The 16,791-nt window shown below is 48.5% G+C and overlaps 9 protein-coding genes across 9 annotated transcripts; 6 read left to right on the top strand and 3 right to left on the bottom strand.

Annotated features, from left to right (window-relative positions):
- Positions 1-444: 444 nt before the first annotated feature.
- FPRO_12832 (uncharacterized protein) lies at positions 445-2,054 on the bottom strand (the record flags this gene model as incomplete). Its single annotated transcript, XM_031223391.1, has 4 exons — positions 445-1,476; positions 1,527-1,598; positions 1,656-1,930; positions 1,994-2,054. 4 exons carry the CDS (start codon positions 2,052-2,054, stop codon positions 445-447), a joined length of 1,440 nt encoding a protein of 479 aa, XP_031088755.1.
- Positions 2,055-2,661: 607 nt separating this feature from the next.
- On the bottom strand, positions 2,662-3,989 carry FPRO_12831 (uncharacterized protein; the record flags this gene model as incomplete). Its single annotated transcript, XM_031223390.1, has 4 exons — positions 2,662-2,994; positions 3,069-3,391; positions 3,447-3,769; positions 3,817-3,989. The coding sequence occupies 4 exons, from the start codon at positions 3,987-3,989 to the stop codon at positions 2,662-2,664; spliced, it is 1,152 nt and encodes a 383-aa protein (XP_031088754.1).
- Positions 3,990-5,057: 1,068 nt separating this feature from the next.
- On the bottom strand, positions 5,058-5,414 carry FPRO_12830 (uncharacterized protein; the record flags this gene model as incomplete). Its single annotated transcript, XM_031223389.1, has 2 exons — positions 5,058-5,242; positions 5,303-5,414. The coding sequence occupies 2 exons, from the start codon at positions 5,412-5,414 to the stop codon at positions 5,058-5,060; spliced, it is 297 nt and encodes a 98-aa protein (XP_031088753.1).
- Positions 5,415-6,694: 1,280 nt separating this feature from the next.
- On the top strand, positions 6,695-7,687 carry FPRO_12829 (uncharacterized protein; the record flags this gene model as incomplete). The annotated part of the gene is made up of 2 exons (XM_031223388.1): positions 6,695-7,013; positions 7,071-7,687. The coding sequence occupies 2 exons, from the start codon at positions 6,695-6,697 to the stop codon at positions 7,685-7,687; spliced, it is 936 nt and encodes a 311-aa protein (XP_031088752.1).
- A 448-nt stretch (positions 7,688-8,135) lies between these two features.
- FPRO_12828 (uncharacterized protein) lies at positions 8,136-9,368 on the top strand (the record flags this gene model as incomplete). Its single annotated transcript, XM_031223387.1, has 2 exons — positions 8,136-8,881; positions 8,945-9,368. The coding sequence occupies 2 exons, from the start codon at positions 8,136-8,138 to the stop codon at positions 9,366-9,368; spliced, it is 1,170 nt and encodes a 389-aa protein (XP_031088751.1).
- A 587-nt stretch (positions 9,369-9,955) lies between these two features.
- On the top strand, positions 9,956-10,630 carry FPRO_12827 (uncharacterized protein; the record flags this gene model as incomplete). Its single annotated transcript, XM_031223386.1, has 1 exon — positions 9,956-10,630. One exon carries the CDS (start codon positions 9,956-9,958, stop codon positions 10,628-10,630), a length of 675 nt encoding a protein of 224 aa, XP_031088750.1.
- A 444-nt stretch (positions 10,631-11,074) lies between these two features.
- FPRO_12826 (uncharacterized protein) lies at positions 11,075-12,496 on the top strand (the record flags this gene model as incomplete). The annotated part of the gene is made up of 1 exon (XM_031223385.1): positions 11,075-12,496. One exon carries the CDS (start codon positions 11,075-11,077, stop codon positions 12,494-12,496), a length of 1,422 nt encoding a protein of 473 aa, XP_031088749.1.
- Positions 12,497-12,919: 423 nt separating this feature from the next.
- Positions 12,920-13,834, top strand: FPRO_12825 (uncharacterized protein; the record flags this gene model as incomplete). Its single annotated transcript, XM_031223384.1, has 1 exon — positions 12,920-13,834. One exon carries the CDS (start codon positions 12,920-12,922, stop codon positions 13,832-13,834), a length of 915 nt encoding a protein of 304 aa, XP_031088748.1.
- A 921-nt stretch (positions 13,835-14,755) lies between these two features.
- Positions 14,756-16,452, top strand: FPRO_12824 (uncharacterized protein; the record flags this gene model as incomplete). The annotated part of the gene is made up of 4 exons (XM_031223383.1): positions 14,756-14,876; positions 14,926-15,129; positions 15,179-15,275; positions 15,327-16,452. 4 exons carry the CDS (start codon positions 14,756-14,758, stop codon positions 16,450-16,452), a joined length of 1,548 nt encoding a protein of 515 aa, XP_031088747.1.
- Positions 16,453-16,791: the final 339 nt, after the last annotated feature.

The raw sequence follows: 16,791 nt of genomic DNA, 5'->3' as shown, positions 1-16,791 counted from the left end.
TAGCCAGACTCCACTCCTTTAGGTAGCAATTCGGATTTTGGTTTGACTAGGATTTAAGTAGAAGTCGCCTAAAGCCATTCAAGGTTTAAGACTTTTATTAAAAGGCCTTTCAAAAATTATAGTCGGCTTGCATTTACCCGATTATAAATGTGACCAGTATATACTAACATGACATCAGGTAAGGTTGCTCGAATTCTACTAGAAATTTACTCAATTTGTGTATCAATTAGGGTTGAATTAAGATTCGTAACATCAACTTGCGAGGTCACCCAGGTACTGCCTCTGGGGCATTCCTGAGGAGGGGTGCTACGTATGAGCCCTCCTCACCTTAGTTTTTTACAGAAGCCGATGGTGGAAGAAAACAGGTTATTGATTGCTAATTCATACTATTTTATGCGTATCGCATTGCGCTTTAAGGACATAGCCCATATTTCTCGTCCCCAATCATTCAGCGAGCTGCAATCCACGGATAGAAAAGCGAGCTCGAACAGTAGCACCAGATCCAACATCAAACTCCTCCTCACGGTTCATGCCATCAGCACCAGTCACACTATCAAAAGGAATATCGACCGAGCCCTGCTCGTTCGTACCATTCTGCAAGCTAAGCTTGAAGCTGTGCGGGTTAGAAAGCTGTCCCGCGGTGATAGGGAATCGGAATGCTGTGTCGAAGGATGGGTTGAATATATCCGTTCCGGGGCTGTAGCTCTTGACGGGAGTGACGAATTCCTTGTCGCCCCATGTGACCTTGACGCTGGGCTTGAGCTCGTCGCGCTGGCCGTTGAGGCCATTGACGCTGGCGATAAGGACTGTGGCAAGACCGCAGATTTCGCCCTCGTTTTGGCTGCTGGCGGAAATGCTGTTGGACTCACCGACAAAGTTGAAGAACTTGCCGTGGATAGTCACCTTGGTCTCGAGGGGCTGGCCCTTGTGAGACAGGGTGAGGGTTTGGCTTCCGCCGTTTAAGAGAAGTTGCTTGACAGTTGTCGTAGCAATACCAATATCGTCATCACCACCAAGATCTTCATCGTTCACATCGATAGTGATGCGCTGCTCGTAATCTGTAACAAGGAAGTCGTGAGTCTCGTTCCACTGGGGGTCGTGTTTATTCTTAATAGTAGAAGTTCGCCACTCTCCCTCAGCACCGACGTTGACATCACAGTAGCAGTCGGGAATATCCTTGACAAGCTTCTGAAGAAGTCTCTTGGCGCCGCTCTTCTTTTCGCCAGTAATCTCAGTTGCATTATCGACGGTGAGGCGAAGAACACCGTGGTGGGGCTGGAAGGTCTTGAAGTAGTCGTTGGAGGAGTCGAGCTTGACGAGGAAGCGGTTGGGGAGGACGGCCATGGAAGAGATGATGTTGAGAATGACCTTGCGGACGGTCTTGTCAATCAAGGAGAAATCAGCGATGTTGGCGGCGTCAGTGAAGTCGAGGGACAGCTCTGGGGGGTTAATGAAAGCCACTTGAGCAGCTCCGATCTGTGGATCACGTCAGTGTCGAATATTGTATCGAAGTTGGTGGTTCATACCAGTGGAATAACGTTTGTCAAAGGACAAAGCAAAATGGAGAGTCGTCCCTTCATCTTCACATGTTCGATACCCTGCAACACCAATAATCAGCAACGCATAATATTGAGGCCAGCAATGACGGAGCTTACAATCTTGGGCACCATCGACGCGTCAAGCTCGAAATCGCACTTGCCATCCCAATCCAAGTCCATATCAAGTTTGATGCCCTCGAGTTCGGTCTTATGCACGTCAACATTTGAGAATCTGATGGGTGTAGGTCCAAAGTCCAGCTTGACGAAGCGGAGGTTCGCTAGAGGACCTGGCAGCATCTGGTCAAGCATGGGTTCGACGACATCTTTGATGATCTTGCCGCCTGCGACGTTGATGTTGGGCCACAGCTGGGCGACGATGTCGTTAAGGAATCCTAGAGAAAGTCAGCGGGATAATTCGAGACGTCATGAGCGTTTGGGGAGAGGGGAGTAGGTACCGGCAGATTCCGCGCCTCCAGAGGCGGTAAGAGTATCTTTGAGAGAAGCCATGTTATCCATCTTGGCGGGTGAAATGAGAAGAAAGGAAGAAAACGGTCAAAAGGATGAGCGCGAGATGTCGTATAAATAATGATGACGATGCCGCTGGAGGTGAAGCTCTGCGGGGTTTGCGAGGTAAATGGCCCGACAGTTTGAGGTCCAGTCCAACTCTGATGCAGGACCTAGACCTACGCTCTAGACCACGCCCTGACGTCATTTGTGCTTCGCTGTCAGGTCTGACAGGGGTGAATATCCTGTTCACTTGCCCCTAGACCAGCTGAATCAGCGTCATGAATTACAGATGAAACGATTCTATCGATGAATCTTGGTCAGTTTAAGCATTCTGCCAAGCTTCTGATCCGTTATTTGAGCTGCAACCTTATTTTTGGGTGACTCTGGGCGAGGGTCTAAAAATATCGGGTGCGGGCTGGGCAGACAGGGATTAGTTGTGCCGCATCATCCGATTGTCACTGTAAAATCTACTTAACCTGGAGCATCGACAGAATCAACTGGAAATTGGCAGCTGCTTTAACGACATACTGATCACATGACCCTGTATAGAATGCCTAGTTCAAGTGATCAATATTTATGTGATCCAATAAAATATTTTATGGTTCTGGAGTCTTCATTAAAGCCAAGATTCAGCAAGAATCTTATTTGGTGTAGCTCGTAGCGATGGCTCGAATCTCATTAGACGAGCAATCAGCTCTGCCGCTCGCTTGATATCGTATTTCGTGAACTCTGGCTTCTTATTGGAATCGAAATAAACCTCCTCCAACCAACTGTGAAGTTTCATACCATCATCATCCGGTTGAGTTGGCGTTCCTTGCATTGCTTGCCATTTGGCTTGCCATCTTGACGGCAATTCATCATCGATGAGCTCAATCATTTGCTCAACGAGAATTGGGGGAGTCAACATTATGACATCAAAGGGTGGCTGGCCAGTAATGAGTTCAAATATCTGCGCCCGTTAGTGGAGTAATGACTGAGCTTACAAAATACCCTTACCAAACAGCCAGTGCTTCAAAGGTCAACACGATGATCGGGCTTGTCTCCGAAAACAATTTCTGGAGCGCGCACTGGTAGTGGAGTATTTAACGTGCTTGATATATCGTCACTAAGAAACGCTTCACCGAAATCAATAATTTTGGTCGATGGCTTAGCGAGTATGCGCTGAACCTCCCGGTGTCCAAAGGATGCAGGTCGGACGATTCGAGCTGGCAGACTCTTTGGCAGAGGCGCGTCATCAGGTCCCAGAACCAACCCTTCGTCGGGCTCACCCAGCTTGGCCATAAAGTCTTTCTCGCTAAGTGAATGTAAGTCTGGTGTTGTCAAAGCCAGATTTCTCGTATGGACATCTATGTAGAAATTTAGCGACATCAGAAACAAGCATATAAGATATTGGCATCTTACCGCCATGGCCAATGTCACTAGCAGAGAGGAAATCAAGCCCTTGAAGTATCTGCTTGGAGAACAATCTCGCGGCATTTGAAGGAAGCCTGGAATCCTTGAGATGTCTTTCAACGACATCTGCAACGTTGGGACCAACAAGTTCAAGGACCAAGCAATCGTGTGAACCGTTGGGGCCAAGAATGGTAAAGTGATCTAACATTTTGTTCACATAATGCCATCCAGGGTGATTGTTAGGCTGAGAGGACAGAGCTTGCAACACTTTAAGCTCCCTGCTCTCTTTTGCCTCGGATATTGTCACCTTGAGGGCAACATAAAGGTCATCTCTGTTTCAAGTTAGTGTTTGCAAGGCAATCATAGGCGATAGACATACTTCTGATCTTTTGCAGCCCATGTAGTAGAGTAACTACCCCAGCCTAGCTTATGGAGAATTTTGTATCGCCCACCTTCTAAGACATCGCCTAGTGCCAGGGGGTGGTAGCCACCAGCTTCGTAGCGATGCAGCGGCTCTGCATCCACGCTGCATCTATATCTTTGAGCTAGCATTTGGGACTGGTGTCGACGAAATTCATAGAATGGATTGAGGGAACGAGAAGTTATTGACCGCGCCACAGGTCTCTGGGAAAATGGCATCAGAGAACTTGGCTTTATCATGGCGTTTGCGAGCCGTGGTTTGCAGCTTTAAACATGAAAAAGGATTAGGCGCTCATGTTCACAATCGTGGAGCCTGGAGGCACGTGACGCTAGTTGGCGGTCGATGAACTCGGCTTCGTTGTAATCCTCTCCACCGAGCTTATAACTAGAATTGAGATATTGGGTCTCGCTGAAACAACGGGTTCTTTTCTCGTAACAAGAAATTTTGCGCCGTGCCCTATGCAGTGCAGGTCTTGGCCTTGCGCTGGCGCCTACAGTCAACGAAGTAAGAGGCCAGCACAGTGATGGCACTTGACGAACCAACACTTACACGAAAACAGAACCCGTCTCACACAAGCCATTCGGGTCCAACGCCGCGTGTGACAGTGCTGCTGTTAACCGATAGTCAAGCTGAGATGAACAGATCTCAGGCTGTCCATATCTACCATGATGAAGAAGGAAACTACAGAGGACATGTCTTGTATAAGGAGTGAGTAAACAATTCCACTGTTGATTAAGCCGACCTGTTATGGGGAAGTTACTCGCAGCCGTAGAAATGCAAGGAATTCAATGCAGCTTACCTCTCATGCTCGGGAAGCTCACCTGCGCTGTCGTCACTATATCGAGTACCTGGAATTAGTTCCGAGGGACTCTTTCTGGGCTTGTAAAGCATTTCATACCCTAGTATGATGGATCATTAGACCATATCGATAAAGACTGTATTGATAAGTTATGTTGCTATTTAGGTAGCTTAGCCGAAGTGCATGTTTGCTGAGTCTCCGGTTTAGGCTCTCACTGAAGAACTCATAATATCAGCTGGTGAACAGCTCGACGACTGACCTTTGGGACCAGTTGATTAGGAAGGGATTGATTAATGGAGCTAAACATCTAAGCCATCAATCATGCATCACTACTACCCCTTTCGTTGCCCTCGACTTCTACTCTACTTTAGACGACCTGGTCTGATATTCAGCCTCCAATCTAAGTCCAGCAGTAATCATGCTTTCCCATAGCTCCGACCTGACATCCATTCTTGCAGTACTTCTTGAACTTGATAGTTCCATTGGGGCCGCACGAGAAGAGGGCATCATTGATCTGATTCTTCTTGAAACACGTAGCTTTGGTCGCGCGGGTAAGCTCGTCAGAGATGGTGGTGTAGTATTTGCCTATGGGAGAGACCTGTCAGAGATACCCTAGCTTGATAGATCGGAAACAGAGAGACTCACCAATATCGAGGAGGAAGTGGCCGCAGTGGTCAAGCTTAGGGGTGCAGTTTCGCGCCTCTCCAAAGCCAGCCAGGGCAGCGACGAGAGCGAGTGGGACAAAGCTAATCTTCATGTTGAGAGGGTGTGTTGGTACAATGATGTGTGAAGTTGCAAGACGTTTAGTTGGCGATGTTCCAGGTTTTATAAGCTTAAAGTAGACTCAGCTGCTAGCAAGGGGCTTCACCACCTTTTCAGCCTTGTGAGATCTAGGCCCCTAAGCTAGCGACCCTAGATCCTATTATCTGTGTACTATGGCTTGTTGAGTCTTATTATTCTTCAGCCGCAGGCGCCACTCCGTGACGGTGCGGATATGAGCTGGATTAGCCCACCGAATCGAGACGGAACAAGTAACCTTTGACATTGGCAAAAAGGGACAAGAAAGAATTATTTTTAGGACTAAAGTCTTTCTCGCTATTATTCTCTACTTAGGTCAGCTAATAGGTTGACTTTGACTTTTGGAATAAGCGTTCTGTGATAATTCCGACCAATCTCTTGACTGGAATAAAGAGCCTGAAGTGTTTAGAGGTAATTAGCGTAAGCCACTTCGCTTATTTTTACTTCACCAGGGAACATGACTATATCTATTGCTCAGGTACGGATTACTAGGGTCATACCTGTCGAGTGGACTCGAGCCCTTTGTGGAAGTTGTGGTGTTGAAACCCAATACTTCAGTCCCGGGACCGGCGGACATAAACCAACTCATAAGAGCTTGGGTGGAGAAAAAAAAGCAGACAACCCCCAGTACCATGGATCACTGGCTTTTGACATACTATACAGCTGGGCCGATCAGATTATATCTTCCGTTGGAATATGAGTTGAGATTAGCCCAGTAACTTACCCTAATAAGCCATTCCATGTCACGATCCCTGTACGTTGTTGGGGTCTGCCTGGTCGTTCGGACCCCGCGGGCATCCCAGACGTGGCCAACTGCCCTGCACATTCCGCTTGCGGACAGTAGCATCGTTCTCAAGGTTTCAGGGTAAATGAATGGGTAGGCCATGTCATTTTCACTCTTTCTAATGTAGCGCTGCTACTCAGTACAGTGGCTCATACCTTATATGGCCGTTCGGAACCTCGGACACCCAAAACTCCTACCATGTACAGCCTCGCACAGGCTTCGGGAGAGCCCCGCGGCGCCCGATGATTTACTATACTACCAATGAATGGGACTGTATCAGACACGACTTCAACTGACTTGAATATTTAACTTCATTGCAGTTCCCTATCGTGGATGAGAACTTATAGCATGAAATGAGCAGACTCAATAGTACAGAGCCAAGCATTTTCTCGTAAGACGGATTCCGGAACTCATTCAATAACTTTGCACTCCCTCTTGACGATCCAATGGCAGTCATGGGATCCAACCATAATAACTTGTTCGAGCTTCCCGCTAATGAAGCCATCAATACTCGCCCTACAGGATACGACTTCAAGAATCCTTACTTCCCCCCACCACCAGCATATTCCGCCAGTAGTTCATCCACCCAAGAACACTCCACAGGGATGCAAATAACCCGAAAGTCAGGCTTTGCCAATCGTCTTCACGTTCTCAGCGCCAAGATTGCTGGCCCCGTGAATGACTTCGCAAACAAGCTCGGATGCGAGGCATTTATGCCTACAACTCTAGATAAAGAATGCGACAAAGCAGCACGAATCCTGACCTCATTCTGCGGTACGTGTCGATGGTGCACGAGAGGTATTGTAAGAGATAGACTAACATTATCTACAGAAGGAACGCCACTTCCGCCAAACGACCCATTATCAAAACGAAAGGCGATAGTCAAAATTCCCCGACAAGTCCTCAAGTCAGCTGCAGGTCTCGCCATCTTCACCGCATTTCGGTCTGGGGCGCAATTTTCCTGGGGTAGCGGTTCAGGCGTTGTGGTAGCACGACGGCCTGATGGATCATGGTCGCCACCATCCTCCTTCGCCGTCAACACCCTCAGCGTTGGCTTCATGGTTGCTATGGACATATACGACTGCGTCTGTGTTCTGCGGACCCCGGAAGCCGCAGCTGCGTTTACCAAACCGCGAGTCTCCTTTGGGGGCGAGGTCGCTGTGACCGCTGGGCCAGTTGGTACTGGCGTGTATGTTGATTCTGCCGTCAGCAGCGACGGCGCTGCCGAGCCTATATGGAGCTATGTAAAGAGCAGGGGCTTTTACGTAGGAGCACAGATTGATGGGACTGTCATCACGACGAGAGATAAGGCGAATGAGGACTTTTACGGGGTGGAAGTTGATGTGGCTTCTATCCTGCGGGGCGAGGCTCCAGCTAGAGGGCCTATGTGGTCGGAAGGATACTGGAGGCTGAATAATGTGTTACGAGAAATAGACTATGGTAATTGAAAGCGCCATATATGGGTGCTTTGCTTTGTTTTGTGCAGCAACTCACCCTGGATGGGGCACCTCATACTTCAAGATATGAGATAATGACTGGATTGCTATCGGTAACTTCTTAAGAGAGAGACACGCTCGAGCTGTCCTTCATCATCCTTGATTGACTGCATGGGGCCACGGCTCCCGAATCCATTGACCTTACACGACATACTGTTGTGTGCTCTGACACTAGCAGCTGAATCCTGGTTCAGCTAGCCCCAATGGAGATGGCTGCATTGACTCACGGCAGTTGTTGAACCTTAAACCTCGAATATGCAGGGTTGAATCTCGCTCATATACCGCGCCATCCGCACAAGCATTATTTGTTATGATGATCTTTCCTTCTTCAACTTCCAGTCTTCAGTAAGTTCAATCCTTTCTACGCGTTTCGAGTGGCCACCTCATCCCAATCAACGAGATGGACCACCCAGAGCAAAGCTCAACGTCTCAAATCGTGGTTCTCGCCTGTAGCATCCTCGTCTGTTTCGCGAGCACTATTCTCTTCATCCCGAAAAGTGCAGTCCTGAACAGACTCGGCGCAGCGGTGGCCCTGAGCTGCCTGCAGCATTCCCTTTACATGTCCCTCTTGACATCATCGTTGCCTCCAGCACAAGTAACAGGCATATCTCTGTTCAGCTGGGGACTCTACGCCAATGCCACTGAGCAGATTCTGCTATCGCGCTACGATGCCGATGATGTCTTCACGGTGAAGGAAAGGCAGTTGGGAGGCCATTTAAGCACTGTCGCCCAGTTTCTTCGTGCCGTGGGCATGTATTTCAGCCTGCGACGTGTTGGCTTGCGAGGGGAGGTTTCGATGAAGCACCGGGCCCCGATAAATTCTGTTAGGTTTATCACAACGAGGATTATCCAATGTCTTTGCTGTTATCTCGTCTTGGATGCCATATTTCTCGCGCCGCGGCCAGAGAAGCACTTGATCACGACAGAAAAGCAGTCACTGTTCAAGCCAACAAGCCTCACTCGCGAAGACCTAATCTTTCGCTTTGCTACTGCCCTTGGGAATTGGGTTATTGGCTATGTTTCGGTACGACTGGCCCACGGTTTAATAGCTGCTGTATCTGTTCTGCTTGGTTTATCTAAGCCAGAGGACTGGCCGCACCTCAACGGGCCAATAAGTTCATGGTCCACTGTCCGAACATTCTGGGGGTAAGTGAACCTGTCAAAAACCCTGTTGATAGATATAGTAACCGTGTACTAAATGTATCTTAGGACATTTTGGCATCGGCTTTTCCGCAAGGCTCTAACCGGGTGGGGGGACTTCATTCCAGATAAGGTTCTCCGGCTCCGTCGCGGTACGCTGTTGTCACGATATTTACGCTTGACATTGGCATTCTTCGCTTCTGGGCTTATGCACCGCTGCATACATTACTTCTACCGGCTTGAGGCCGGAGAGCGGTACGAAATGGAGACTTATTTTCTCTTACAGCCGCTAGCAATTATGTTTGAGGATGCGGTGCAGGCTGCAACGGTACACATGCCCCTACCAAGGCCATTACGGTGGATAATTGGGTTTACCTGGTTCTGCATATTCACCACGTGGGTGACGCCATTGTTCCTTTACCCTACTATGCGAGTGGCAGATCCAGGACAGTTGCTTCCATTTTCAGTCGTGGGCCATCTTATGAAGTATTAATAGACATATCCTGCCAGATATGGTTTTTATTCTTTGTCAGAGCGGCTATATCACCCTTGGAGAACCACAAGCACAGCCGTATTATATGAGGGTTTCGCTGCCTCGATCGGAGACATTTCAGATTAGAAGCTCATTCTAGCTAAATATACAGTTGATGAGCCAATCGCGCTTGTATGTGGCCAGGATAATTCAAAAGCCAAGAGAAAGAACTGGATCTTTCTTATGGATTTCGTTCTGTAGCCAATTGGAGACAAGGATTCCGGGGCAGTGAGAAGTCAAGTACTAAGCACTTAGGCCTTGGCAGAGGACCTCGCCTTATGTGATCGCAAGGGTAGAAGATAATTTCCGTAAGCTCATCATCTGATTTAGTGATAGCTCTATGTCAGCCTCAAGTACTGCGCCTATGGATAAACAAAATGAAAATATGTAAAGTTATAAAATACAATAGAGAGACGGCTGAGAGTTGAACTACATTCTCATCACCATCCGCAACTATCAGATCAACATTCAAACTCGCAACCATCACAGCATCTTCCTAAACAGTACTCACTATCAATTCATTCCATACTCAACATCAAACACTCAAGATGGTTGCCTTCAACACTCTTCTCACCTTTGCCGCCACTCTGGTTCCTCTAGTTACTGGCGCTGCCCTACCGACTCATGAAGATTCCTCCCTCACGAGGCGTCAAAACCAAGACAAGTCCTGGGATGACTACCACCGCCAAAACGGAGCATTCGCAAGACAAGGCCTCTGCCTCTTCTACCTCGACCCATCTCCCCGCGACGGTGCGTGGGCATGTGGCGTCTACTGCAAAAACGACCGCACCAAGATCTGCACCACCGTGCATCCCAGCAAATTCACAAACGACATGCTAGGCGCAAACCCAGACGGCGAACGCTATGCAATCGGGAAGTGTCAATGCGACACTTCAGCTGCGGACTTTCTCGCTACAGCTACCGTTGATTTCACAGCAAGGGGTCTTGACAAGGGCTTCAGAGAGATTGGAAGCATTACGTGTGAAATTATGGTTAATGTCATGAAGGAGGCTGTTTTTGCGAGCACGTATGCTATTCCTGGTGTTGGACCTGTTGCTACAGCTGCTAGGACTGTTGCGAAGGGTGTGAAGCTGGCTTCTAAGACACAAGGCGGCAAAGACATGTGGACGGATGCTGTTAAGGAGTCTTGTAACTTTCGTCGGGATGATGAATTGCTGAACAAGGGTTTTGGGATCTTTGAGGGAGCTCCTGATGAGTTCTAAGGACCATGGTCTTGGTCGACTTTGGATCGCAGCATTTCTTTTGATAGACGTCTTTGTATTTGGCTCGAGATCCGGAAAACTAGCATATAGATTGTATTTGATTTGATGATAGATTGTGGTAGAACATAGATTATTTGTTTGCACAAGTTCAAGTCAATTTGACTTTCTCATAATGGTTCATCTGTTCCAGCAGGTTGCTAACTCGTTGGCTGGAAATATTAGGACTGACAGTGCTTGCCACGGCTGTAGGCTGTAATTGTATAAGGAAACGTGAATGACCTGCAGCATAAGGCAGTGCAAACATAAGCATGCATTAGTGGATGGCATAAAACATGGCACGTGAGGCACTGGCGATAGCATCAGCTCTCGCTTGTCAGGCCTCATTAAACCAACTGTCAACCAGCGAACAAATCACAACTTGAGCCACAAACCACTTCCAACACTATGTCCAAGGCATCTGCGGCCAGCGCATGGCTCGGAGCTCCTCCCGTCGCTGAAGACGGCTTCGCATTCGCCGACGGTGTATTTTTCGCCCAATCTTCTGGCCAGAACCGTCATCGACGTGCCACAGCGACCGAGCTCAAGGAGCATTTTACCTCTGGCAACGACAAAGATCACCCTGCGCACTGGTTTGAGGCCCAACTCATTCACTACGGCCTTCCACCATCCAAGACCAAGTCTGTCGCGCGCATGCGATTGTTTGACGCTGTTAATGCAGGTAACCTCGAAGTGCCGACAAGTGTGAGCAAACTTGAGACCAAATTGAGGAAGGAATGGACAAAGAACGATCGCGAGGCGAAGAAGGGTGCGGCGAGCAAACCTGCAGTGCAAGCGACACCTGTGAAGACTGAGACAAAGAAACCGACTGCAGCGGGTGCCAAAAGAAAAGCAAACGACGACGAAAGTAACGCGAAAGGCAAAAAGCCAAAGACGGTTGCACCAAAGACTGCAACACCAAAGGCAAAAGCGCCAGCGAAGACACCAGCAAAAGCACCCGCCAAAAGCACGGCAAAGACAGCGGCAAAGGACCCTGAAACGGGCCCCGCACCGACACCAGCGCGAAAGCCCCAGACTGCGCGCTGTGTCAGAGGTGGTGCATCCCAAGGCCCTGGCAGAGGCGCAAGCACTGCTGTAACAGAGCCAGCAAAACAGCCTCGAACTAAGCAGACTGCACCCCGAGGAAACGGATCGCGACGGTCAACTGGTCCAAGCCGCCCGACAGCAAGAGACCCGTCTCCCGAAGCTCCCAGATTCGCAAAGCCTCAGACTGCTCGACGTGGCGGCGCTTTTGCGGCCCGGGGACGATTACCCGCTCCGTCCGGCTACGATGATGCTCCACCCCCATACTCGGAATTTCCAGATCAAGATTACTCCTCGGATGAGAACAACGGCAGCGATGACGTCGGCGAGGTCAGTCTTGCACCTTTGGGTCTTTTAAATGGCGACTACGAAGTTGAATCGCTCGATGTGAGCGAGCAATGGGATTTTGATCCTGACGAGTTCCAATTGACCCTCACAATTTCTGGCAACAGACTCTGGGGAAAATTTGACCTCGGCGTCTACAAAGGCGTACTCCTCTTTGAAGAACGTCCCATGCGCTCATCGCATGATCGCGTCTGGTTCAAATGGCGGGGTCGTGAAGATCAGGGACCTATAATGTACGGGGACCGCAACGAAGGTTGGATGGAGTTTCTTGGCGACGGTCGCATTGAGGGTTGGTTGAACCACCAGTCTCTCTCATTCCAGGCTCGTCGACTGCCTGGTCAAGGAACGCGCAGTAGCATTGATGCTCGCACTCTGCAGGATGAATGGAACGGGTATTCATATGATTTGTACGAAGAGGAGAATCGGGCGCGGTGGCGATGAACTTGATTCGCTTGGGGTAGGTTCCCGCGGGTGAGAGGACAGAATTGGTTACATGTGACGCCGATCACTGAAGATTTTGAGATGTTGGAGTTGAGACTTTTGCACAGAACATTGCGGTTTTGAAACATTGTAGGAAGAGAAACTGGATATAATAAGTGTCCTTGCTAATGGTGAAAACTTTGAATACACCGCTTCTATTTGTCGTGCTGGACTGGTCAAAGCACGCGGCATTGTCCGAATGTTAGTGAAAGGCCTCACAGTGAGACGGTCAAGCGGAGCAACACGGGAGGGACAAGGATCACTCGCAGCGCCCAGCTTTTCTCAACTTTGGGGGTTTTAAAAACGAGAATTTTCCCAGTCTCAATTTTCACCCTGTGCCTCAAAACATCATTCCCTCTTTTGAACCCGGCCACAAAATGCATCATGAGTGCAATTCGAGGCTTCCTCAACGCCTTCAAGGCCCGCAACCCCCCAATCACCGGGATAATCAACCTTAAACCCCTCAGCGACTCCAACGCCCGAGTGGGGAGAGCTTTTCTCGAGCGCTGCAACCCCTTTAGAGACATCCCCAAAGACGCGAGGCTTGAGAACACGCTGTGCGAAGTGCGGTACATCGATCGTGTTCTTCGCGACACTCTTGTTCCTACGTCGTTGCCGGGTGATGACTATCACTTTTGCTCGAAATTACTGCGCAGTTTGGAAACGAGACGTGATTTAACGTGGCTGGTTCTCAGGGAGACGGACATAAAGGATACGATTGGTGCTATTGCGAGAAGAGGTGGACGAAGGGCGCCTATTCCCGACGAACCTCACGATATTCACGCCCGCGCGAAAGCTCTTGAGAGGCATTGGTCAGCGCTGGAAAAATGCCACACCAAGCTTCGAGAATGGGAGCCGAAATACGCGACGCAGTCACAACCGCCTCTTCTAGAACAAGAAGAAGCATTTGTTCTTGAATTAAGCGACGAACAGGCTGCGCATGCAGAGATTGAATATCGAGAATGGCGCTCCGATCGCGATAGAAAAGTATCGTATTTAAAGTTAAATCCACCTGAGCCAGCGGCGTTTATACCTGTTGAACGGCGAGATATTCAGACAGATGAGACGTGGAAGATACTTCCGCCTTCGGAGAGTGAAATTGGGATGAGACTTCTGCCGGTTTGGACGCCGATTATTTTTCAGGAGGTGCCGCTTGATTGGGAGAGTCCTGATTCAAGTTTGAGGAGTACCCTTGGGGAGAGGAGGAGGAGGGATGAGTTTAGGAGGAGAGAGAATGATAGGAGGGAGAGGAAGTTTGAGTTTCAGAAACAACTCCGTGAGGAGATGAGTCGGTCATGATGTCTTGGTTGAATTACGGGAGTTTTGGTTGGGTTGGTGACCTGGGATATATAAGGTCTTGGTGTTTGCATATATAAGCTTGATATTCAACATACATCAGCATAGACAACAAGGACAGAAGGATCAGGAGCATATTTATCTATGCTAGACATATAAGATAGGTACATGGTGAGATATACCGATATATACAAGAGAAGGGACTAGAGGATGATCACAGAGGAATACTTATCAGTATATAAGTTCCTTCAGTAGCTAAGGCCTTGGCTTCTTGCTTAACAAGATAGGGTTTCATAACAAAGCTACGAGTTGGCAAGAATAGAAACCAAAACACTCTAGCCGAGCACTCTTGATGACGGGTAGTTCGTCACAACCCATGAATAGTTTCCCAACGGCTTTTCTTAAGTTTCTACCGGAATGCAACGCTATTCTACACTCGGTCTGACGTTCTGAACATCCGATTCTCCAAAGTCTATCGCACACCGAAGTGTCATTCTCCAACCTCTCCCAAGAACAAGCTTCTTGTCTCACAAGCCTAAGCGAACCCTCTCCCTCAATCAATTGGTCAATCGCCCTCCATCGAACTTTTGTCAAACGGCCCAGCCAATGGGATCCTCCCGCCTAGCGATCGACACGAACAGCTTATCGTACCACGATGCTGATATCACGAACCCCGCAAATAGCTGCATTAGGAAGGCACAGATAAGTGTTCATGCCGAACTTCCGTGCAGGCTTGTTTACTATGTTGTGTACCCTGTTGAGTAGGACTTTATCTTGGCAAAAGTTCCTCTGATCGTCGGGCTATGTTACGGGGAATTATTACTACAAGTATGTATGACGCTCGTATAAATATCAACTGTGCTGCCTGTCTTGTCCGGCAGTACCAGTCTTTCTATCAACTGTAAAGGATTCTTGCACGTCAATATGGGTTTGAAAACTGCCCTTTTGTCAGTCTTGGGCTTTGTTGCCTTGACGAATGCTTCGGTTATTCATCCTCGTACATCCAAGCCTGCGCATGCTCAGTACTACAATAAGAAGACTTCTCGTGAGTTAATAACGCGATAAACTTGATGCATGGAACTAAACTTTACCAGCTTATTATGTCCCATCTACTGGAATTCCGGAAGTCTCATTTGACATCGGTGAAAGCTATGCTGGTCAAATCCCTGTTGACTGGAAAAAGACTGGTTCCAAAGATCCCAAATTCTTCTATTGGTTCTTCCCGACTGTCAACCCAGCTGGAAAGGATGATGTCGTGATTTGGTTCAATGGAGGACCAGGCTGTTCCTCTCTAGAAGGTATTTTGATACACATTTTTGATTCTTTCATTACTGACGCGATTATTAGGTCTTACACAAGAGAATGGCCCGTTCTCGTGGAAATATGGAACTTACAAGCCTGTGCCAAATGCCTGGTCATGGCACAAACTCGCCAACGTCATCTGGTAGGATCTTACCATTCACGACAGTATAATGGCCAACTGACAATGATTCAGGGTTGAATATCCCATTGGCACTGGCTTCTCAACCGGCCACGTAACAGCAAAGAACAACACCGAAACAGCAGCCCAATTCGTCGAATGGTGGAAGAACCTCGTCGATACTTTTGGCCTTCAAGGCAAAAAGCTCTACGTTACCGGTGAAAGCTACGCCGGTGTCTATGTTCCCTACGTCGGCGCTGCCATGCTCGACAAGAAGGATACGAAGTACTATAACGTCAAGGGCGCTCTGTACTACGATCCTGTCATGCCGTATGCTGATAAGCTACGCCTTGACCATGCTGCTTTCCCAGGCTTTTTCAGGCATTGGGAGAGTGTCTTTGCGATCCCGGACAAAAACAAGAAGATTCTTGATAACGATAATGAGAAATGTGGATTGGATAAGTATCGTGAGGCTCATCTTACATATCCTCCTCCTCCGGCGCCTTGGAAGCCTGTTCAGGTGAAGGGATGCGATATCACGGCTCATTTCGAAGAGGTCAACACTGTCATCAATCCTTGCTTCAACGTTTACCACGTCCAAGATACCTGCCCGGTTCTTTGGGATATACTCGGTTTCCCCTCTGTTCAGTACACTCCTCCCGGCGCAACACTCTTCTTCAATATCCCCGGTGTCCGCAAGGCAATCCACGCCCCAGCTAACCCCAAGGAGTGGGCATCGTGCTCAGGCCCAGTCTTTGTGGGCGATGATGACAGATATGACCCCGCCGAGCACGAGAAGAAGTTCCAAACTCTCGTTGAAAAGACCAACAACGTCATGATCGGATCCGGTATGGCTGATTATATCATCACTTCCAACACAACAGCCCTAGCCGTCCAGGGTCTCAAGTGGAACGGCAAACAGGGTTTCCAGACTGCGCCGAGTGCAGAGTTTGTTGTTCCGATTATCAACAACACTGAGAGCAATGTTGAGAACTGGGCGGGTGGTAGTGTTCAGGGATCGGTCCACTCAGAGAGAGGATTCACGTTGGCGACGGTCAAGACTAGTGGGCACATGGTTCCGCAGTATGCGCCGCCTGCTGCATTTAGACAGCTGGAGCATATGCTTGGACGGGTGAAGTCACTCACGGATGCGGAACCCTTTTCTGTTAATATTTCTACTTCTTTCAAGTGGCCTTACTAAATATTTCGGTATTTGGGGGATGTAAGGCAGAAAGGCTGACTGAATATATTGATTGCCGTCACTATAGATCCGATTTATACGATGTCGTGATTCTATCTTCAGAAGCTATCAAAAAACTTTCACCTTTCGGTCAATCGACCAGAAATCTATGTATGTTCTTTTTTAGGCCAAAGAAACAGTCTCGAACAAGGCCACCAGTACCGATATATTAGTGTCGAAGGAATAATTTGGAAGTCATTGATATTCAGTGGAACTGGAAAGCGAAAGAAGCCCAACTATAGTAAGACTCTTCGCTGACATTTTTAAGCAAAATATGGTGCCTCAATGCCAAGAGTAATG

The sequence above is a fragment of the Fusarium proliferatum genome (assembly GCF_900067095.1).
Source record: "Fusarium proliferatum ET1 genome assembly, contig: FPRO_scaffold013, whole genome shotgun sequence".
NCBI classification, from domain to species: Eukaryota; Fungi; Ascomycota; class Sordariomycetes; order Hypocreales; family Nectriaceae; genus Fusarium; species Fusarium proliferatum.
Note: the sequence above shows the minus strand (reverse complement) of the source record. Positions and strands in the feature narration are given on the sequence as shown.